General features: G+C 33.2%; 2 protein-coding genes and 1 pseudogene across 6 annotated transcripts in view; 2 read left to right on the top strand and 1 right to left on the bottom strand.

Moving 5' to 3' along the window:
* Positions 1-23,998, bottom strand: part of Hr4 (nuclear hormone receptor 4) — a 213,548-nt gene that overhangs the window by 827 nt on the left and 188,723 nt on the right. For 3 of the 4 annotated variants that reach the window (XM_087404774.1, XM_087404775.1, XM_087404772.1), the window contains 2 exons: positions 6,465-6,592; positions 73-2,558 (listed from right to left, as the gene is read on the bottom strand). In XM_087404774.1, the coding sequence (XP_087260900.1) occupies positions 2,478-2,558; positions 6,465-6,592 (209 nt within the window). In that variant the 3' untranslated portion in view covers positions 73-2,477. Of the gene's footprint in view, positions 1-72; positions 2,559-6,464; positions 6,593-23,998 lie in introns of those variants that run through there. The other variant, XR_015544638.1, reaches the window with a different exon arrangement.
* LOC147910116 (uncharacterized) lies at positions 1,725-23,425 on the top strand (annotated as a pseudogene). The gene is made up of 4 exons (XR_015544366.1): positions 1,725-1,848; positions 4,835-5,313; positions 17,074-18,126; positions 18,210-23,425. The product of XR_015544366.1 is annotated as an uncharacterized LOC147910116 (transcript).
* On the top strand, positions 15,784-17,080 carry LOC147910117 (uncharacterized). The gene has a single exon (XM_087404777.1). It carries the CDS (start codon positions 16,132-16,134, stop codon positions 16,720-16,722), a length of 591 nt encoding a protein of 196 aa, XP_087260903.1. The 5' UTR covers positions 15,784-16,131; the 3' UTR covers positions 16,723-17,080.

Raw genomic sequence — 23,998 nt, forward strand, 5'->3', positions numbered from 1 at the left:
TTTCCGAAAAATGCATCTTCGCAATACAATTTTATTATACATGGTTGTATTTGTCGTTAAATATGCTATAAGTTTTTATATAAGACAAATTTTAAAATTTTCAAAAATTGAAGGGGGTTTTGAAAAAAATGATATTTTCGAAAAATCTAAGTGTGAATTGTTATAAAATACATTGAAAATTATAAAATTTTTATTTGAAACTTTTGTAATATTTTTTACTATTTCGACGATATTAGCTCAGAAATGTAAAAACTGGTTTTTTTTTTTAAGAGGATGTTTCATCTCCTTAACGACTGTATGAGCACATATAAAAAAAAATACGTGTCTCTTTGGCCTAGAATAAAATATTCAAAGCTTATCAAAATCGATGTAACACTTGGATAGGTTTACTTGTAAGTAAAATCGACTAGAATTCAACCATCAAATAATTTCAAAATTACATTTATACAACGATATTGTAGCTAAAAAAATAGAGAACTTTACAAACATCTATCTAACTTGCTTATTATTAATTAATAATTTTATGTTTTTATATTTTTTAAATTATAATTTTATTCATCAATAATAACAAAACCTTTTCATCAATCTATAGATTTTGTTCTTATAAGTTTTAATTCAGTCGTCTTTATGAAAACCACTTTATGTCACAGTTGGTGCATTAAAATAAGTAAAAAATTAGCGTAAACGGCTTTCAAAAGTCACAAATGGAAGTTCGAGAATTGTCCGAAGAACGCGCGACGCAAGCGAGAGATCCTAGGACTGATGATTGATGGGCGTGATAGCGCGATAAATCGCATTGAAGGCATAAATGAACGAATCGATATTATAATAGAGTAATAGTCTTTTTCACGTTGCACGTTTGGACCGTTGCTTGTGGAGTGTTGAATGACGATGATGATGACAGCTACGGCGGCGACGATGATGACGACAAAGATGTTGATTATCATGAAATATACGTACGTAGCAAATTCGCGTCCAGATGCATATGGTTAGATACGGGTATGAAACACTGGAGTTCTTACGTATAGTTTCGTTTCTTCTGCGGCTCTTCTTCTCGCGGTTACGTTATTTAGACGTCAATCAGTGAACCTCATCAGGTTTTATTTCTCATCCTTGAATTTCACGCGAATCTCGTCCATCCCGTTATTCTATGCCAATTTAGTAGATTCGAGGTAAAAGTCCGTCTTTTCACCCTTCCACTCTTTCTAGTAGAATTACGTAATCGATATCGCGAAAGTTCGTAACAGACTTCTGTTGATAATGTGCGAGTACTAATGGTACCGCAGAGAGTAACTACGATAGTATCACACTCTTTACGTACGTCTTAACGTTTATCGCGAGGAGAAGATCACGTCGGTATGTCGCGGCGAGTTTTGTGACAGATATTTAGAAGTGTACATGCGCGCGTTCACACATGTGTATGTGGACGTGTGTTAATAAAATTTGATCATATTCGTGATGATACCATATCGAACTACGGGATGACGAGAAACCTGTCGTCAATCATCGGTCGGTCAGTCGATCGATTCGGATTATTGATCTTTTCAATCAGTCGTTTCATGGTGTCTGCTGCTTTATATCTTCTTGTTTCTTCTTTTTTTCTTAGCTTCGAGAGCGGTAGTAGTAGAAAGTGGCGGTAATAGTAGCAGTAGTAGTAGCAGTAGTAGCAGTAGTAGTAGTAGTAGTAGTAGTAGTAGTAGTAGTAATAGTAGCAGTAGTAGTAGTAGTAGTAGTAGTAGTAGTAATAGTAATAGTAGTAGGTGGCCTACGGTGAGCGCGGTACGTAACGAGAGTCTTATTTTATCGATCGGATTATGCAATGTGAACACACAATGACGTAGTTGCACGGTACGTATTTGCGTACAGAAATATATTATTATAGTCTTTTAGTTTCGATAAAAAAGTTCAGTTCCCACCTCAATTGATTGATCATCTCGAGGTGGCGCGCTTTCTTTCTCTCCCTCCCTTTCTCTCCCTCTCTCTCGTTCCTTTGACTTTTATATATATGCATATATGTAATATGTATTATGTATTAATACATATTATATATATATACATATTCTTTCTTTAATATTTTATTTAAAATCGTTCCTCTTTCTCTTTTTCTCATCCTTTGCGCTATCCTGATGTGATTACTTTCTATTGTACACTTATGTTCTTTTCGTTTCTTTTTCTTGAACAATTCCTCTTCTCCGCCTTCTTTCGTTTGTACAACGCAACGAACACACACATTATATTATATATATATATATATATATATATATATATATATATGCTTTTATATATTTTTTATACATATGCAACAAAGCCTTTCCCTCGACAATGTCGTTTCTCTTTGTCTTTCATTGAACCTTTTTCTTTGTTTCTGTTCGTTTGTTGTTTGTTCGCTCCTTTACTTTTTCTGTATATATTTTTATAACGTATGTATAGCATGTATATAGGTATTCAGCTTCGTTCATCGTCATTTTATTTATTTACTATCTTTGAATTGCTGAGTTCAATAGGAAAGGAACGTAGAACATTTTACTCTCGAGTAGTAAAGTCGCCGCCGATTGTACCTGTAATTAAATAAGCAGACAGATTCTCTAGTTAAACAGAGCCATTTGAATTACTAAATTGTATTTTGCGCGGAGTAAAAACAATTCGAATGAAAGCTGAGCCAAACTCGATCGTTAAATAATAAATGCTTCATAAGTCGGGTCTAGGCTACTCTAGACCAAGAGAATAAATATGAATTTGTATCATTCATGCTCATTGAAGCAAATTAGTCATTCGCTCTCGATCGTTTTGATCAGGATTCAATCAAATATTCAAATAAGTTGAATTACATATTAATTACGTCCTCAAAAAGGAACACCTGAATATCTCAGAAAAAAATAAGTTTTACAGAAAAGTGTTTCAGATAAAAGTTATAAGCTTAAAAAAGATCTATTTATTGATCTTATCAGTTTGACCTTGGGTGGCGTCGCCAAGATTGTCAGGTCAAAGTTACATCGATTTTTAAAAATCGAATACCTTATTTTTGATTCCAGAATCTAATAACTGGTGTCAAGAGCTTTTCAAAACATTACAATAAACTTATTTTTCATGAAATATTTTTCGAATTATAAGGCTTGAAAGGCATTAGCATTACGCAAAATGTTTGACTGATGGCTAAAAGCTCAGGATCTTGTTCTGAATAACATTCGTTAGGATCAAAGTCATTGTAACTTTCAAATCTTATAATTTGAAAAGTATTTCATAAAAAATAACTTTATTGTAGTGTGTTCGATAGCAATGTTAAATTAGAAGTTTATGAGTAGAAATTATAATTAACAAAAAAATGAGACAGATTCTTAAAAATATAATAACGAAGAAAATATTTATTATTAATATTTTTTACACTTTAATTAAAACAATAAAAAGTGGAATTTTTAAAGAGAGCAACATTCACAACATCATTAGTGAATAAGTTGGACTATATTAAGAAAAAGAATTATAAGGAACCAAAACAACAAATTCGGCTACAAGCCGTGATTCTCTGATTCAGGATATATTAGAACATACTTCTAGCCGTTTATGAAAATATTATAAAACGGACTACTAGTCGTTTAAGCTACAATTACAGAACGGACTGCTAGCCGTCTGTGTCTTTATGTACGATTTTTAACAGATGCTCGAAAATATTGATTAAATTGACCATACTTATCTTTTTTTATATTTAATACAGATTTAAGAGATCTTGATGTTAGGCTAACAGCCTCAATCGGGCTATCAGCCCCCCAACATGCTTTTAAAGTCACGGTTTTGAAAGAGATTTTCCTTTAAAGTTTGAAGATAATCTGCTTTTCTTGCTTTTGTTTTCGGATTCTAGCACACGCTAGCAACAAAAAGAAAAACAATCGCAATGGCCGATTCAGAGAGCGCGCCCCAGCCCCGGAAAGAAATAAAAAAAAGCGGAAGGCGCTCAGTGCTACACGCGGTCATCTTCATGATTATTTGAATCGTGATCGACACATAAGCATATAATTACCATAAAATGGCAATTTCTTCCCTCTCTCTCTCTTTTTTAATATAATGTTTTGGAAAACTCTCGAGATAAGCTACAAGAACATGTAATGAAAAATTGAAGGCTCCATTTAAAAAATTCGAAGTAACCTTGCCCTGACAACGCCACCCAAGATCAAACCAATAATATCATCTTATGTCCCCCTCGAAGTCACAAAACTTTCATCTGAAACACTTTTCGATTTAACGCAGTGTTTCTGAGATATTTTAGTGGGTCTTTTAAAATGGGACACCCTGTATGTATGTATAATAGTGTATGTACAGGGTGTTTTAGAAATAGTTGGCCAAACTTTAAGAGCATATTCCACTCACTGTAAGGATGAAAAAAAGTCATATAAATATTGGTTCGGAAACGATTCCTTTCCAAGTTATATATTATTTTTTTATTGTATACTTATATTTTATTTTATACTTATATCTATATTTTATTTTATACTTATATCTATATTTTATTTTATACTTATACCTATATTTTATTTTATAATATAATATATTGTATTATTGTAGGACCATATAATACAAACTATGATAATACATACTATAAAAATCAAACCTTAAATGGTCTAGCTGGATCTTAAATGCTTGTATGATTCTTGTATAAATTCATATACTACGTAGTTCTTAGAAATGATTTTTCGGTCTTGAAACGTTAACTCCACTAAACTACCGCAGTAATATCATAAGTTAAATTGACTAGCAATTTAACTCATGATATTACTGCGATAGTTTTTATTTTATACTTGTATCTATTTTTTATTTTATACTTATATCTATATTTTTATTACAGAATTTGCTGGAAATGATTTTCTTCCACATCGATGCATGCTTCGCATCGATATCGCATGGATTGCCGAAGACATTCAAAAATTCTTGGAGTATTTCATGTTTTTTCATGCAGCGATAATTTCGGAGTACTTCCACAGTAGCAACAGGACTATTATACACGAGGGTCTTAAGATGTTCCCATAAATAAAAATCCAAAAGATTCAAATCGGGAGAACGTGCAGACCAATAGGTCCTCCTCTACCAATTCATCTATTGATGTAATTATTATTCAACTCTTGAGCAATGCCCTGGAGCTGAAATGTGCTGAAGCTTCATCATACATGAACCACATTTGATTATCTATAGTGAAACGTCTTCTAATATTAGAGGGAATTGCGTTTCCAAAAATTGTCTGTAATTGTTACCATTAAGTGTAGGTAGGAAAAAAATCGGTCCAAGAAGGAAATCTTCAATAATACCGGCCCATACATTGCACAAAACGTAAGTATAAAATAAAATATTGTATAAGTATAAAATAAAACAATGTTTATAATTTGGAAAGGAAACGTTTCCATGTTTATATGACTTTTTTTCATCCAATGAGTGAAATATGCTCTTAAATTTGGCCAACTATTTCTGAAACATCCTGTATATATATATATATATATACACACACACACACACACACGCGCGCGCGCGTGTATGAGTGTGTGTATGAGGGCAAATCAATAAGTACCCGTGTTTCAAGACAAGCGACTGGTTGCTGGTTGGGATTACCATCGTGTACTATTACTTTCTTTCAAATGACGCCATACAAAATTCAGAGTGATTCATGCAATAGTCTTGATTTGATACCAATTCGTAATAAGCGTGTGATGTTTTCCGACAAAAAAGAACAATGGAAAAAGAGCAATATCGATCCGTGATTCGTTTCTTATTTTTGGATGGAAAAACGTGCGAAATAAAAACGAAGTTGGAACTCTTTACCATCTATGACAACCGCCAGATATTGGTTCAATCACGAATTCAAACGTGGTTGTTCGTCTGTTTTTGATGAGGAGCGTCCAGGTCGCCCGGCAGACGTGGTTACTGAGGAAATCATTGAAAAAGTCCACGACATGATTCTCGCTGAACGAAAGTGTATGAAGTAGTAGAGGCCATAGGAGTGTCGTACGGAACATTCAATATTTTGCATGATAACTTGGGAATAAAAAAGCTGTCGGCCCGATGGGTGCCGCGATTGCTCACGATGGACAACAAGCGGATGCGGTTTCAAAGCATGGTCGAATTACGCTACGAATTGCTGCCGCATTCACCGTATTCTCCGGATTTAGCTTCCTGTGACTTCTTATTGTTTCCAAACTTGAAAAAATGGCTCGGTGGAAAGAAATTCATGTCGAATAAGGAGGTCATCGCCGAAACAGAGGCCTATTTTGCAAAGTTCGACAAATTGTATTTTTCTGAAGGATTAAAAAAATGACAGAAGCATTGGGAAAAGTGTATCCTCCTAAAAGGGGATTACGTTGAAAAATAAAAAAAATTTTTGTGAAAAGCTTGCGTCTTCATTACTAACACGGGTACTTATTGATTTGCCCTCGTATATATTATTTCTTTTCAAGATTTAGTATATTGATTTATTTTTTTAAACTTACTTCGGGTAACCTGACAAGAAGATCATGAAATCGACCTGGCTGCTGAGGAGCGCTGTGCTCGACAAAACTTCGCAGACAGCTCATGTACCGTTCTTGTATTTGTTCTAATTCCAATGTACTTCCTCGTGCTAAGAAAGATAAGCGAAATTAATTGAAATATGTGTTTGATACATTTCAAAAATTCGGGGCATCAAATAATTATAACTGCAAATTGCAACTGATGAAATGTTGCATATATTCTGATTTTTCATTTCTTTTTATAAGTGAATTTTATCAATACGAGATGTTCATAAATCGGTAGTATAACTGAGAAGAACATTCCACATGAAAAAATTAATTGAAAACTTAAAATACAATTTTTTCATATGAAGCTTTGTTTTTAAGAAAATCAATTTTAAATATTCGCCGGTGCGTATGCACTTAACATGTCTCGATTTAATGCATATCTAGACTAGTATCTCTGTACGTATTTATTATTGTATATTAACTTTCAAACCGTACACGTTCCTTGAGCACCTACTAATAATGGTACTCAGATGTGAATTGGGATTTGACATATTTAATTGCAAGTTTCTCTTGAGGATTAAAATAAAAATTTCTTTAAAATTACTCTTTTCTGAGATATAATTTTCTCGCAAATCCGATGGTATCACTCAAATTTAATGAAAAAACATATTTAACGTAGCTGGCATAAGCCGCGGTAATTATTCATGTGCAAGTGTCAGGAAATTTTTGTAGTACGAATTCGCATTAGTGTATTGTTTGAAGATTAAATAATCGAGAATAAAAACAAGATATTTATATACATCAAAAATTATTTTATAAATTGTCGAAAATATTGTTCATTCAAACAGGCAATTCTGCTTTTTGAAGTAAATTTTTATGAATGTTGTATCTAATGTGTTTTAAATTCTAGTACTTTAATTTATATATCCGTACCCGCCGGCGTAGATATATTTAAAATTTTATGATTAAATCGTCTCAAGTATTTATCTTCGCCGAATTTGTCGAGACAATAGACACGTACGCACATATATACCCGATTATAATATACGGATAGCCAAGTCTGCCAAGATCATATATTACTATTTGTGTGCTACATTAGTCCAATAGAATTTCATCAAAAAAAAATTGTAAACCAGTATTCCTCTGCATAAAAATCTTTGGAAGGCCATCAGAAAAGAAATGCACGTTTGAAATTCGAGACTTGTGTAGGAAATATGTGAAAAAAAAATCGAATAGTTGCAAAAAGCTTATTTTTCACATATGAAACGAAAGATATTGTTTGTATGGAAAAAAATTCCGTATAAAAACTGTAGATATTCAAAATACTTACAAAATGAACAGGATTGTTAAAAAAAACCTGTTTTTTTAACAACTCTGCTTTTATTTTAAACAAAAAACTTTGTTTTTTTTTATTTAGAACAATATTTTCTGATTTATTTTGTGTTTTTTGAGCACAACAATAAAAAAAAAAATGTTTTAAACAAGAAAAAAAACGTTTTTTTTTGTTTAAAATATGTTTTTGCTTAAACAAATAAAAAATATTGTGTGAATATTTGAAGCTGTAAAAAATAATAAATAATTGAAAAAAATTAGTTATTTTTATTTATTATTATTTTTATTTTATATTACTGCTGATAAGTTTTTTGTGTGAGCGTCACTGAGCGCTTTTCCAAAGTGTACGCGAATTCATTATCGATCTTATTGATCCTGCAGTTAAATCGAGTTGATAAATCAGGGGTACTGATTTATACCATCCTGCAGCCATGCCTGACGTTATATCCTACCGAGCAAAAACTCCGTTCGAAATTTATCTGAGGAAATTATCCATTAAATATGTTAAGCCAATAACATGGTGGCTTGAGCTAAAAAATAATCAATGTTGTTACATTTGATAGCACAACTCTAGCATACAGCAGATTGCTTCTTCTGCTAGCATAGAAAGATTGTTTTCAGCTTTTAGATTAGTGCACCACAAAACTAAGGTTAGGCACAGAAAAAGCTTCAAAATTAGTATAATTTATTTATTAGTATAATAATTTTGAAGGCATTGAACAAAAAAAATAATCTAATTGAATATGAATATTGAGAATTGAGACTGAGACTGTATCTGATCTTTTTTGAAAATTATTATGTTTATAATTATTAATAGAAAAAACCTACTATTGAATGTAATTTATATTCTGTTAAAAAATTAACGAATTTTATTTTATTTTATGCTTATAGTCTATATTTATGTAATAGTAGTACTAGTAGTAATATGTATACATAAATAAATAAAAAAATATATATACATAAATAAATAAAAAAATTTTTTGCAACATACGTATTATTTTTTATTTCTCTTTTACAATTTCTTTTTCAAATCACATATTTTAATTGCAGTGTTTTTAAACAGTTTTAAACAATAGTCTAAAATTGTTTAAAACAAAAGTGTTTTAAACAATAATGCTCAGTGTTTTAAACATGTTTTAAATAAGTCGTTTTAAATATTTTGTTTAACCCTGAAATGAGACGTGGAAAATTAAGATCGGTCTATTAGTTAAGTTAAAAAAAAATATAAACCACCGAAAAAAGCCTTTTCTTCATTCGTTTTTTGTTTATCGATATTTAAACGCAAAGCTTTGAAATTCTCGTAAAATAAATCTTTGTGATATTGAAAAAATCTAGCTCTAAACGAGCCGAAATGTTCATTAGTTTTTGCAAAAAGTCATTCGTTCACTAAAAATCTGTCTGCGGAAAACATAATTTTTTCATTTTTGAGCAGTCGTAATTTACAAGGTTTTTCTTCTGCAAGGATTACACTATCACGTACACTTATGTTAGTAATAAAATGATTTTTTGCAGTTAAACTATTTTAAAATGATTTTGAAAAGTGGGTATCTTTTTTCATATAAAAAAATTGAATAATTTCATTAATATGCATCATAGTGTGATAGCCAATAGTGTGAAGTATTCAATAGTTGACATTTTTCTACGAATTTAAAAAGAAATTACCCTCCGATTGTTAGGAGGCGAGAAAATAATTAAAAAAAAAATAATAATAAAAATGTAAAAAATGAATGTGGTTATAATTTCAAAAATATGAAAAGAAAGAGCATAAAGAACTACAGCACAAGATGTAGTTAATGATATTTAATTATTCTTGCATTACGAATTACAATAAAAACATTAAACGTTTCGGCCACAATCTGGCCATCTTCAGTAAAATTAATAATATTCTTAAGACGCAGAGTTACATCAAGTTGGAATCAAATTCAACCCTCGTGTGTTATGATTGTAAAGATCGTGTTTGCATCAAAGCGACGCTTCATATAATAATGTTAGAACGTCAGAAGTCATGTAGTAAAAAGTGTAGAACGAGAATTTCCAGATTCTGTTTTACAGCAAAATAATCGATGAATTACAAGTATACTCATTTCACAGATAGAAATTTGTCGTGACACTATGTGTTGTTATTGAAAATAATAATACTTTATTGTATTGCATGAGCTTACAAATTACAATTAGTAGTACATAGAAGTAGTAACGGTAAGAACAAAGTGCAAGCAAATGGCAAAGCAACAGCAATACTGCTGAATGTATAACCTAACAAGTTATAAATTTGATTTGCATCGACAATGTTAACTGTGAGATAAAATGAACTGAGCATTAGAAGAACGAAAGGAAGAAAGAGAAGAGGAAGATCTAACATCAGGAGGTAAGGAATTATAGAATTTGGGCGCGATGAAAGAGAAAGGGGCACGAAATTTGATTGAGTGGTGAACAAGAAAAGTCATTGTAACGAGTTACAGATAACGAATCAGAGTGAAATTCGTAGTTAAAATGTAAAAGATCACGAAGATACGATAGAGTATTGGAGCGTAGAACATTAAAAATCATGCAACATAGATGAAGGATGAAGTGCTGCTTAATATTTAGCTAGCCAGATTTTTTGAATAACGGAGTGATGTAGTCAAATTTACGATTACCATACGCAAACCGCAGGCAGCAGTTTTGCACGCGCTAAATGCAATTCAAGAGTTGACTAGGTATATAAACAATATCAACATAATCAAATAAGGAAAGAACGAGTAAATGAAAGAAGTCAAGTTTTTGAGAGACAGTGAGAATATGACGAAGTAGATACAAAAGACAAAGATGTAAATAATATTTAAGAGTGACATGATGCACAAACGACCAAGAAGAATCAACATATAAACCAAGGATAAGAGCAACAGAAGGAGTGTCGAGGGGAACAGAATGAAGAGAAACATTAAAGAATTGAACACGAGATATGGTAGTAATGGAGAGAAAAGTAGATATTGGGATTTAGCGTCAGACTGTCGGATAGAGACCAGCGATGAGCTTAAGGTTATGATTTAAACTAACTGAAGGAACAATTGCAGCGCAAGAAGAAAATTACGAGAAGAATATTATTTATATATATGTATATACAGCCTCGCATCCAGCGGAAGAACAGCAAGGTGTGCAGCAAATGTGAAGAATAAAGGATCAAGGATAGAGCACCGAGACATACCAGAGGACAAGGTGTGAGGAGAGGAAAAGAAGGAAAGAGGATTGTAAATTACTATTCTTTGAGAGCGATCAGAGAGGAAGGAACTGATAAGCGTCGACTCAGAAAGATCGTAAAGAATCACTGGACTCTAATTTTTAAGATTAAGAGTTCTGTTTGATACCAATTTGTCAAGGAAGAATTGAATGAATTTGTTAAAGAATTCTTGAATTTTTTACTGCCAAAAAAGTTTGTTTAAAACTATTGGAAAGTTGAGGAACGCAAACGAGACAGTGCGCCGGGCGGAGTAGGGGAAGCCGGCGCGTGATGGAGTGGGGGAAGACCGGACCGCTCGGCGACTCGCCCGTATCTGATTTCGTGTGTTAAAATTTATAAACTTGCATGTTCTCAGCAATAAAAATTGACGTAGAAACATAATTTTTTAAAAATCTGGGATAGTTCGACGAGGTATTAACAAATAGCTTAGCCAAATGTTTCGCAAAGTAACCACGAAATTTTTAGTTTCTCGTTTTTTGAATTTTTAAGCTCCCGCTTTTTGAAGTTTCTTTGCTTATTACTAAAAAATCACGTTTGAGTACGGAGTATATTTCAAAGAAACATTGATTTTCAGCAAAGAATATTCCCTATAAGACATTGTAATTTTTCATTGAAATCCATATAGCACCGATTGTTGCGAAAATGTTTCAACCTTTTACATTTCATATGCAACAATTCTGAAAGGATTCTGCAATATGTCATATGAAATATGCAGTAACGCGTTAACCTATGGGCTTTTGAGACTTGAGCTCTAGGGCACCGAAATCAGGAGAGCCTGGGGACACCACAATTTAAAAAATAAATGTAAAACCAAGGTTAAGCAACACTGTTTTATAATAACAATTGTCCCTATTCCTAAACGTATCATAATAGTTAAATAGATAAAAGATCAAAGCTTCAAGCTTTCACTAGCAGATTTATTCTGTAACTCTTGACGAAAATTTCGTTATCGTTATAATACTGTAACGCAGTTTTTTTCATTGTGAAAAAGCAGCGCAATGACGTTATAATGATAATGAAATTTGCGTTAAGAATAACCAAATAGTCCTGTAGCACTGTTTTGTAAGAACAATGTGATAATGACGTAGCAATATTTGTATTTCATGACGATAACAATAATAAAGAGTTTGGATAAATTACACGTTTGATATTGGAAGTAGGCGTTTCTGAGAGAAGCGCTTAGAGATTATAAGTCCTTGGGCGCAAATTTTGTTAATGCGGCCTTGGAAACAAGGCCATGGAAACAAGGTATGACATATACAGGTCATTGCTGATACAATGATATACATAAGATCTCGAGGAGAGCATAATTGATAGTTTAAATTTTCCAATAGGATTTTATTATCGGTATGTTGAAGACATTGTCGCAGCAATCCCTAATGTGGTTACAGATCAAATTTTACAATCTTTTAACTCGATTCACCTAAGATTGCAATTTACAATAGAAGTTGAAGATGATACAATTAATTTTTTAGACACAACCATTTTAATAAAAAATGACAAAATAATATTTGATTGGTATTGAAAACCATCTTTCTCGGGCAGATATTTGAACTTTTTGTCTAGACACCCGCTTTCATAAAAAAAAAGACGTTGTCATAGGCATGGTTGACAAGGTGTTTCTTCTTTCTGATTTAGTTTTTCATCAGAAAAATTTTGAATTGATTATAAAAATCCTGAATAATGACCCTTTAGACTTTATTTTTAAAACTTATTATTTTCACAGAGACTTAAATATCACATAAACAATAAAGCAGAAATAAACTGTAGATACTAACAAAAAATTTGGTTCACTATTCCGTACGTCAATAAAATTTCCGAGCAATTTAAGAAAATGATTAATGGCACAGTATCAAAAATTGCATTTTACAGCGTTAATTACGAGATTTGATTAGAGTTCACAAAGATCCGTTACCAATCAGTGCACAAAGTAATGTGGTGTATAGGATAACCTGTAAAAATTGCCTCGTATGTGGGGCAAACAAGCAGGCAAATCACGACACGTATCTGAATATCTAAACATCGTAATAGCTAGAAAAACGTCAGTTAGCTCAGTGATCACGAACTACAGATTACAACACGAATTTGATTAGGATAATGTGCGGATACTGGACAGAGAAAGAAATTTTAATTTTTAAAAAAAGATTGACTTTCAAACTATTACACATTAAAACACAGAAAATGAGACTAAATTTACAAACGGATACACAATTTTTTGATCATGCTTATTTCAGTTCTCGAAACCATCTAGTACGAATTTTGTTTATGACTTAAAACATGACTTTGCTCCTCGTTAGTTATGTATCAGTGATGACGTAATATTATTGTTGCTTAGTAACCGACACGTCAACCACTTTCGTGAAATGAGACGCCTTGCACATAACCGAAACAATTATTCACATTTTTAATATTAATTTGACGAAGAATGTTTGCCTATTATTTATTCAATTTCGTAATATGCATTGGTGATTACTAAATGTGATTGTATAAATCTGTTTGCAATTTAGTGAGCGATTATCCGTGCTCTCTCTCGTGCGCGTGTTTCTACACATACAAAGTTACCATTGATCGTTATTGCTTAATTCGTAATGTTATTATAGTGTATCTTGTGGAGCTTTCTTTGTTTTATCGGATTAACTAATGCTTAACTAATGTTCCATAAGGAAATATTACAGTAAAGCGGATGATTGATACCAAGATTGCACGGATTGCAGAAGAGTTTAATATATAATTAATTTATTTCGTTGAAAATGACTTAAAACAAGTCGAAACGCGTACGAAATTGAATAGATGTCGAAGAAATAATATTATATATATTGAATACTATTATATTAGCGCATCAATTACCGCGCAGACTCCTACTTCCCTATATATTTGTACTTTAATTTGTCATACGAAATGTTTTAACAGAAATGTTTCTAAAATCTAACAATAAATTATATGCAATAAATTGAAAAACATGTTTAAACAGAACAAAAAATCATCATGATGTTAAAATGGCTCCAAAATGTTTACTAAAATCATTTTTTTATCATGATTCAGTTTAACGTCATTTTGATGTTATCGTAAGTTGTTTTACTGTAATTGCGAAAAACTTTTATATATGAATGATATTATGTGGAAACTGGAAAGTGTGATTTTTTTAATAATGATTATGTATATGTGCTTTTACATATAATATGATTAATTAATCAAAGTTGGCGGTATAATTACCATTAAGAAATATTTTAAGTTTATTTTAACAAGTTCTGTAATCTGTAAACAGATCACAAAATTCTTATTAAAAATTTTAAGTATATACTTCAGAAACGAAATTTAATAAAATAATATTTAAATTTATTATGTCGACATAAAACTTTCGGTGCTGTATAATAGGAAATAATAAAATGTTAAATACAACATTTCCAGTGGCTGCGTTCTCGTGACATATATAATATATATTCGATACATTATATCTAATAAAGATTAAAAATGTTTTATCTTTGCGACGTACTTTTCGACCAATTACCATCTTAGTGTTTTGTAAATATTCCATTTGTTACATTGACTGATCCTAACTTATTTTTTTATCAATATGCAACATTATTTTGTCTCGGTAAAAAGTTTTTCATGCATGAATATATATAAATATGTATAAACATACATAAATATTCATAAATATGGACAATCATGTATGAAATATGTCTATACATGTTCATACATCCCTCTTTCTTTTGTAAAATTACTTTTTAATGTAACAGAAATAATAATAGTAATGTAAAAACATAAAAAAATAATTAAAGAGATAATTTTCGCATTGTTCATTTTAGAAAAAAACAAGTTTGAAGAAATGTAAAAAAATTACTTATGTATAACTATATATAAAATTATGCATAATTGTGTGTGAGCTATTAAAGTAACTCCGACATATACGCCACACTTAACAAAAACTTAATTTATTGAGTATTATTTACTATTTTTAAGATAAATGAACTATATCAAAAACTTTGCACACTGTCTACCACTACGAAAAAAATATTAGAAATTTGAAATATTTACTTTTCATGTTAAAGAAGAACTTTTTGAAACCTCTGCATTTTTGCCGTATATCCTATAGAAGATATATGGCTACTCATAGGAAGAAGGGGATATATACGGCTAACGAGATATTATTAAAGGCCATCAATCCTGGACAAATTTTCAGCAGTATAAAAAGGGCTTCAAGAGCCCGAAGGTAATTGAAGAACGCTGATCGGCAATTGATATAAATTTGCTATTATATTAATATAAATATTCCATAAATATTCCATAAATACTTGTAAAGCTATAATATCCTGTATATTGCAGAAAAATTACAATTCTTTCTCTGCAGTTATTATCTCTGTTGATAATTAATCGAACTTTGACGATAACAATGAAATCATAATTTTAAAGAAAAATCAAGTATTATTATGTTCTAAATGTATACATATGTCTACTAATAAATCATAAAATTAGTACAATATTATCAGTTTTTAACTTTTAATCTTCACTTCAATATTCACAAGGATGCGAACTCCCGTAAGAATGTCAGTCTTTAATAGTATCCCGTCGGTGGTACGGCTCATGAAAAAATTTACAAATAATGCTTATAAATAAGACATAAAATGCTTATAAATAAGACGCAATAACTTATAAAATATGTTTAGACAGTTTTATTAAGGGGGGAAACCACAGTAAAAGTTTGAAAAAATCGAAAAAATTTTTTTTCGCTTATAAGGTGCTTTAGAGTCTTAAGAATAACATACCAAAAGATGGAGTGCCGCAAAAATTTCGGAATACCCAAATTTTCCATTCTGCGGCAACGCCTGTCAGGTATGCTCCGAGCGCCTTTTGTGATTCCGGCGCGCGCTGTAATTTATGAGTACGGGAGCAGGTATAATGGCGATGGAGAAGGAACTTCCCTCCGAAAATAAACGATAACTAAAAAGGAATGCGTAGATCACGTACAAAAACGCATGGGCACCCACCTCCGTAATTTGAAGAAACGCACAAAAGGCTTGGGAGGAAAAGGGAAATTGACAGGCAAACTGATCGACGAACTGTCAATATTTCGGGTTAGCTATTCGTAGAAATTGCGAATCAGTCGAAAAAATGAAGACAGCTATATGGGCTACATTACTTCACAAAATATCTACGGATAACCATCTCCAACACGACGATTGCCCGACTGGAGAAAATTCATGGTGCTCGTGGCAAAGGGCGAAATCTTCTAACACTTTGGCTACCTATATGCACAAATCACTAATGTCTGATATAGTTTATGAAGCAATTAAGCCAGTTTACGAACAACTCACTACGGATGATCTTCTCATTCGCTGCATCGGGGGTTTCACTCAAAACAGCAATGAGACATTCTTCAACTCGACAGTGTGGGCGATGGCTCCGAAAACTATGAATTCCGGCAAAATAATCATCGACATTGCTACGAACATCGCTTCCTGTGTTTTTAATGACGGATTAATATCAATTTTACATATAATCCAGGTCATGGGCATGAAAATTGGCCCAAAAAGTCACGAACTATGCATGGACTTGGATGAGAAACGCATACAGAAAGCGGAACGATCTTTGAGTGAGGGCGCAAAACAGGCCCGCATCGATCTGAAAACAATTCGAAAGGCCAAACAAGAGCAGGAGATAGATGAAGAAGGCCAATTGTATGGCGCAGGCATCGCAGATTAGAAATATATAAAAATATTATATGATTTTACAGTACTTAAAACTTTAAACGCGTTTTTCTCGAAACCACTTTTTTTAAACTGGGCGGACACATAACTCGAATAAATCTTTACCGATCGATTTCAAATTTTGACAGTATATTCAGAATACCTTTCTCTATGAAAGTGCGTAGGGTTTTTTTTTATATTACATGGTTTTTTTTATCAATAATTTTATGGCGTTTTTTTTGTTAAATTTGCAAGTTTTCCTTAAAACGTGCACCATTTTGCGAAAAATTAATATATCGAAAAAATCCTACGTACTTCCATAGCTATTGATATATAGAACCTAAAAAACTGTCATTTTTTGTTCCAGGTCAAAAATTAAGGACTCTAGATGTCCGCCCATGGTCCTTCCTTCAAAAATAGGCGCCATCGGATAAGTGCGGCACAGCCGCCATTTTATACCAAAAATGTATGAAAAAATTCTTATTTGTACTTCATTCATAATATTATAATGCTTATTTTACAAATTTTTGATTGATCATTTCATTGAGCCAAAAAAAATTCCCGAAAATATACTTACTTTTTCGTGCTCTACTGTGGTTTCCCCCCTTAAGGAATAAGAATGATAATTATGCTAGTCTTGCCGGATGGATAAACTGTGCTTTCGTTTCTAGTTACTTTCGTGCTAAGTTGTTGTTCCATGTTTGTTAGCAAAGTTTACAGCTCCCGCTTGTAAGAGTCGAAGAAGAGGAATTTCGTTTTTAACACGAGAAATTTCGTAGTGATTCGCGATCGTCACATAACTTCTTTAAGGGAGGAGGATCGCTGCATAGAGCTTCAGGGGATTTCATCTAATCACATTAGATAGGATTTGTAGAAACCTTGAGTATTTTTTTAAATTTTCTTAAGTGACGCGAGATCCAGGCACCTGGCGAGGCACCGACGGATCTTAGCAAACCTGCGAGTCTATCTCCATCCGAGGACGCGGCGACATTCTCGAATGAGCCATGAGAGGCATCCATTACGCATCTTAGGCAAACAGACGAGCAGATGGTCCTTTCCGATCGTGACGGCGAATCATGTCTCCCGTTTGTCGAAATCTCAAGGGAATCAGAACAATAGACATAATCGATTGCTCGTGCCTATTATTATACTTCCTGGCAGGTGCTTCTCCTCCGCACTCTATTCAGACTGACAACATCGTTTCTATTGACTCTCCAGTGGCGGTGACCCTTGAGAATGAACAGGACGATGAAATAACGGGGCAGGATGATTTTATTCTAGAGCTGTTCGGCGAACAAGCGCAAACATCTGCAGTGGTGGCTTGGCTACCGATCAGTCTCAGCATTGCCAAGACAGAGGTAAGTTCAGGTCTCAAAGATGTATCAAGGAATAACCTTCTCATGAATTGAAGGGAGACCTAGTCTTCCTTAACCTTCTGAAGATTAATTAGAAAATTTTACCAATATGGATGCCATGGTTATCACTAGAGATAAGCATTAAATGCAATCTCAGGCCCAACGTGCATCACTGAACACATTCAGCTCGGAGATGTCAGTTTGTAAATTTGAAATACGTGCATGCATCATCAGTAAGGCCGCTATCATTAGATCGCTTCAATCAGTAAAGCCGCTATCATTAGATCGCGAAGGGCTTTCGCCTATTGACAAATCTACATTTTTGTTTTTCTCAAGCAAGACATTCATTATCTCCTCGTTCAATTTTCTAAGAAAATCAGCATCTGATGTAACTCTGATTGATGATTGTCTATTCGGCAACAATTTGGCAAAGGAGGTTAATGCAGCACAGACCATCAAAGAAGTAGCTCATGAAATGTCTAAAAAGGCGCCGCAATTATCTAGCCAACAGTCGAGACAACCGGCGACTTAACGCTTCAAACAGTTGAATTATCAGTCCCTTCAAGAGCCTCAAAGAAAGCAGGTAAATTCTAGGGTTCCTCGTTACAAGACTCCTGCGACTCGCCAATTGAGGAGGAGCTTCCATCATTCGAGTCGCAGTATCGCCATCCCGAGCCCGATCTCGCCGTTAAAAACTGTTTAATGAATCGCCTAGGCTTTTTTGCAGATCAGCAGAAGAAAATATCATCCGATCCCAAAGTAATAAGCGGTTACAAAATTCATTTCGCGATAACGCTCCTCGCTCATCCTAATCTAAGAGAACTGATTTTCTCTACAGAAAGTACTGAAAATTGCGATAAAGAGGTCAGATCTATGTCAGAGGAAAGTTATAGTCCCCGTCCAGTTTGCAGCAGATCAATTTCTATTCTCCTTTTTATTTAAAAAAATCATCAAGAGGGTTACGATTTATCTTAGATCAAGGATCTCTCTTTAGATCAACCTCTCTTTAGATCAAGGATCTGAATTCGTGTATCCTTCCTTCCCTTTAAAAATGGAGGACTAGCGTTCTGTGTGTCATACATCTTCACCAAACTCATGCATCCGATTGTTAAAATATTAAGAGAAAAGGTTTCTAATCCGTTATTTACTTAGACGATTTTCTGCTTTTAAGTACAACAAAGAAGAAATGCTAGGAGAATGTGATTGCATTATTAATCTTGCTTGAAGAGTTTGGTTTCCTAGTTATCTATTCTAAATCGTAGATTATACCTTCTACGGAATATAAATATCTGGGTTTCATTTTTAACTCAGTCGAGTAATCTGTGGTCATTCCGTTAAACAGAAGATGTAAGCTTTCTAGCTCCAATACAGGATATGTCGCAAAACAATGCTCAATTAGGACGTTCGCGGCATAATAGGATTCCTGATCGTGATTTGTTCAGCGGAATTCCATATACGAAAAGATTCGAAAAGTTCCTAGCTCTCGAAATCAATGCAAGCAACTATAATGTATGGATGTCAATCCCTTACTTGAGAGACGATCTTGAATAATAGAGCAATATATTTTTCGATGATAACCAAACGAACGTAATCCACCCAAGTTTTTATACATACAAAATTTTCTCCGACGCGTCTCTGACAACAGGGAAGATTCTCTTTGAACAAATGGGAAGCTTCATGTAATAACTAGCATGCGCATGATTGGTGATTGACGGAGGAAAGTTTTTTTACATCAACATGTTAGAATTGAAAATCGCTTTTTATGCCCTCAAATCCTTCGCGGCAAATCTTCAAAACTGTAATATCCTCCTTCGTATTGACAACACAACCACTCTTTTATATGTAAACAAATTCGGTTGAATCCAATATCCTATTCAGTCAGACGTTACTAGGGATATTTAGAAGTGGTGCGAAGTACGAAATATCTTTCTATTCGCCTCTTACATGACTTTACTTGACAATTATACTGCTGATTTTGAATCGAGGGTCTTAAGTATTGACATCAAATGGTCGTTATCAAAACGCGCTTCAAACAAGTAGAAAAAGAATTTGACTGTTTCGAAATAGATTTTTTCGCGTCGGCGACCAATGCTGAAAATGATAACTATGTCTCCTCGATTCAGGTTCATGGATAAATGATGTCTCTACATTACCTTGGCAACAATTTCGTTTTTATATCTTTCCTACATTTATCCTAATTCCGAAAGTTCTGCGCAAAATTGCAGGCCGTGAGAATCTTGCTTGTGTCTTGATAGCCCACATAATCTGGTTTCCCATGTATATCGCTTATTAACTTCCAATCTACTCATGCCACCATCTCATTCTTTGTTATTATCTTTTCTCAGAAGTCCATATTCGAGATGGGGAAAAATTTTTCCCTGGTAGCAGGGAATTAATTATCAGGGAGATGTTCCAATCGCAGTCCTCTGATCGACACTAGATACCATCATCGCATCATTGTTTCCAGTTACAATAAAGCAATATTGTCGTCTATTACGCTCTTGGCGAATATTCTATTAGAATTAATAGATCCCTCCTTTTATCCTGAATTGGCCAGTTTCGCACTTTTTTGACTCAGGACTTTCAATACTTTGACTCTTACTATCCAGTTATCTCTAAATATTATACATTCAGCAATCTCGCTTATTTCCGGAGATTCCATTGGCAATCACCCCCTTATCATGTTTTGTCTCTTAAACCACCAGAAGCATCAATACATTCATTTGAGATCCAACACTTGTGATTGCGGAATTGATAAAACTTTACTCATACAATTCATTACCATTAGATAACTTAACTAGGAAATTGATTTTATTACTGGTCTTAGGATCAAGTCAACGCGCTCGCGGTCATTAAGATTTAATATACTCTTATATTATACTCTCTAAAGCTTCTAATTAGAACTTCTGAATACTCAGCTAAGAACTCTGCGTTGAACGGTGGCGACACAGAATTAGACGGCAGTTTAGCGAAACCGATAGCCGCATACTCAAGCCCATGTCCGCGTGCTCACCTTCGGCGCGTCGAGAGTGAACGAGACAGCGAGCATCTAATCGCGTTTAGCGACCGAAATTGCTTTCTCGGCAATCTCGGCCGCTAGGTGTGTATCAATAAGGGGCAAGGAGCATTCTAAACATATAAGTTTTAATAAATTATAGTAATAGTGTACCCCTCTTATTAATCTAGAATAGTATAAATCATTGTTAAAAATAAACAGTTTACGAGATAATTAATTATTGACGATTTTTTATGCGCGTTATATACCTTCTTCATAAACTTGAATAGCAAAAATAATCTAAAAAATTAGAATTTTAACAAAAAAAATATAAACCAGCATTTTCCTTCACGAAAATCTTCGGCTATCGGAAAAAAATGCATATGTTTGAAACTCGAGACTTGTGAAGGAAATATGTGAAAGAAAATCGGATAATTGCAAAAAACATATTTTTCGCTTATAAAACAAGAAGATATTGATTATATGGAAAAAAGTTCGATATGAAAAATGTATTATATTATAGATATTCAAAATATTTACAAAATGAGACATGGAGCATTAAAATCGATCTATTAGTTAAGTAGAAAACAAAATAAAAACTACTGAAAAAGGTCTTTTTTTCACTCGCTCTCTGTTCATTAAGATTTAAACGCAAAATTTTGAAATTCTCGTAAAATGTAGCCCTCGTAATAACGAAAAAATTTAGCTCTGAAGGAACTTTTCATTAGTTTATGCAAAAAGCTATTTGTTATTAAAAATTTGTTTGCGGAAAACTTAATTTCTTCATCTTGATTCTCAATCGCATAGCAATTTACAGGGATGATTTTTCTTTTTCAAGAGTTGCACTATCACGTACATAACAAAAAGATTTTTTGCGGTTAAACTATTATAAAACGACTTTGGAAAGTGAATATCTTTTTTTCGTACAAAAAATTGAATAATTTCGTTAATATGCATTATATCAAATAGCCATGTGAAGAAAATATGCGAAAGAAGATTCGATAGCTGATATTTTTCTACAAATTAAAAAAAAAATAGATAAATAGTTTTAAACAAACTTTTTCGGCAGCAAAAAATTCGAGAATTTTTTAACAGCAAATTCAATTCTTCCTTGATAAATTGGTGCCAGACGGAATTCTTAATCTTAAAAATTAGAGCCACAGTGATTTTTTGAAAAAAAATTGTTATCTTGATAAAAATTGTTATCTCTCGCTCCTAATAATCGGAGAGTAACCTTTTTTTTTTAATTAATAGAAAAATGTCAGCTGTAAAATGCTTTATATTTGATATGATGAATATTAACGAAATTTTTTGTACGAAAAAAAGATATTTCACTTTCCAAAGTCGTTTTATAATAGTTTTACCGCAAGAAATCTTTTTGTTATTAAATGTACGTGATAGTGTAACTCTTGAAGAAGAAAAATTACCCCTGTAAATTGCATCTGCTCAAAGATGAAGAAATTAAGTTTATCGCAGACAGATATTTAATTAATAGCTTTTTTGCGAAAACTAATGAACACTTCAGGCTCGTTCAGAGCTAGATTTTTTCGTCATTATGAAGGTTACATTTTACGACAATTTTAAAGCTTTGCGTTTAAACCTCAATAAACAGAGAGCGAAAATGAAGAAAGGCCTTTTTTAGTGATTTTTATTTTTTTTCTACTTAACTAATAGATTTTAATGTTCTTTATTTTATAGGTATTTCGAATACCTACATTTTTCATATCAAATTTTTTTCTACAAGGTGAGTCCCAAAATTTTCCGAACTTTTTCAATAGGGATAGGTCGGGTGGCGCCATCCGTGTGTTCGATTGCGCGTTTGAAAGGTACATCCCTAGCTGACTTCCAGTAAAAATTTCATGACATTTGGTTCAGTGGAAACGAAGTTGGCGTCTCAAGTGTCAGTATGTTGTATACATCGGTACGAGAATGAACTTCGAACAAAGAGCCAATATTAAGTTTTGTTTTAAACTTGGTAAAACATTTACCGAAACCCATAATTTGATGAAACAAGTTTATGGTGATAATTGTGTAGCCCGTGCCAGTGTTTATGAGTGGTATACGCGATTCAAGAACGGTCGTGAGGACATAAATGACGACGCACATACAGGTCGCCCAAAATCGACAATTAACGAAAATTCCATCGAAGTTGTGCGTAATTTCATTAAGCATGAGCCAAAATCTTCAGTGAGATACATGGAAATGGAATTGAACATCCCCAAATCAACGATTTATCGCATTTTGACCGAACATTTGGGCCTACAAAAAGTCTGTGCACGATTTGTTCCACACAAGTTGACTGACGACCAAAAAATGCATCGAATTCAACATTCAAAGGACATTATTAAGGAAGCAAAAAAGGACCAAAACTTCCTTTATAGCATTGTTACTGGTGACGAGACGTGGTGTTTTCAATACGATCCAGAAACCAAGCGTCAAAGCGCGGAATGGAAGGCGCGAAACGACCCAAAACCCAAAAAATCGCGTTTAGAGAAGTCAAAAGTGAAGACAATGCTCATTTGTTTTTATGATTCCAAGGGTATTGTGCACAAAGAATTCGTTCCAGCAGGCCAAACAGTTAATGCTGTATTCTATGTAAGCGTTTTGAAGCGTTTGGTGCACCGCATTCGTCGTATTCGGCCAGAATATCGCGAAGGAGGAAGTTGGCGCTTGTTACACGATAATGCGCCATCTCACCGTTCGACACTTGTCACTGATTTTTTGACTAAAAATCACATTTTAACAATCAACCATTCCCCGTATTCGCCTGATATGGCACCTTGTGACTTCTACCTATTCGGCAAAATGCATTTGTCCATGAAAGGAAAGCGGTATGTGGACGTAGAAGACATCCAAAGGGCTTGTACCACTATTCTGAAGGACGTGCCTTTGAACGACATAAAACACTCATTTGAAATGCTTTTAGATCGTGCCAAACGTTG

Source organism: Acromyrmex echinatior, chromosome 3, assembly GCF_024713525.1.
Source record: "Acromyrmex echinatior isolate Ae372 chromosome 3, ASM2471352v2, whole genome shotgun sequence".
In the NCBI taxonomy this organism is placed as follows: Eukaryota; Metazoa; Arthropoda; class Insecta; order Hymenoptera; family Formicidae; genus Acromyrmex; species Acromyrmex echinatior.

What these genes read in the sequence shown, in the direction of transcription:
- LOC147910117 (XM_087404777.1), top strand. Translation starts at nt 16,132, where the DNA reads ATGAAGACAGCTATATGGGCTACATTACTTCACAAAATATCTACGGAT.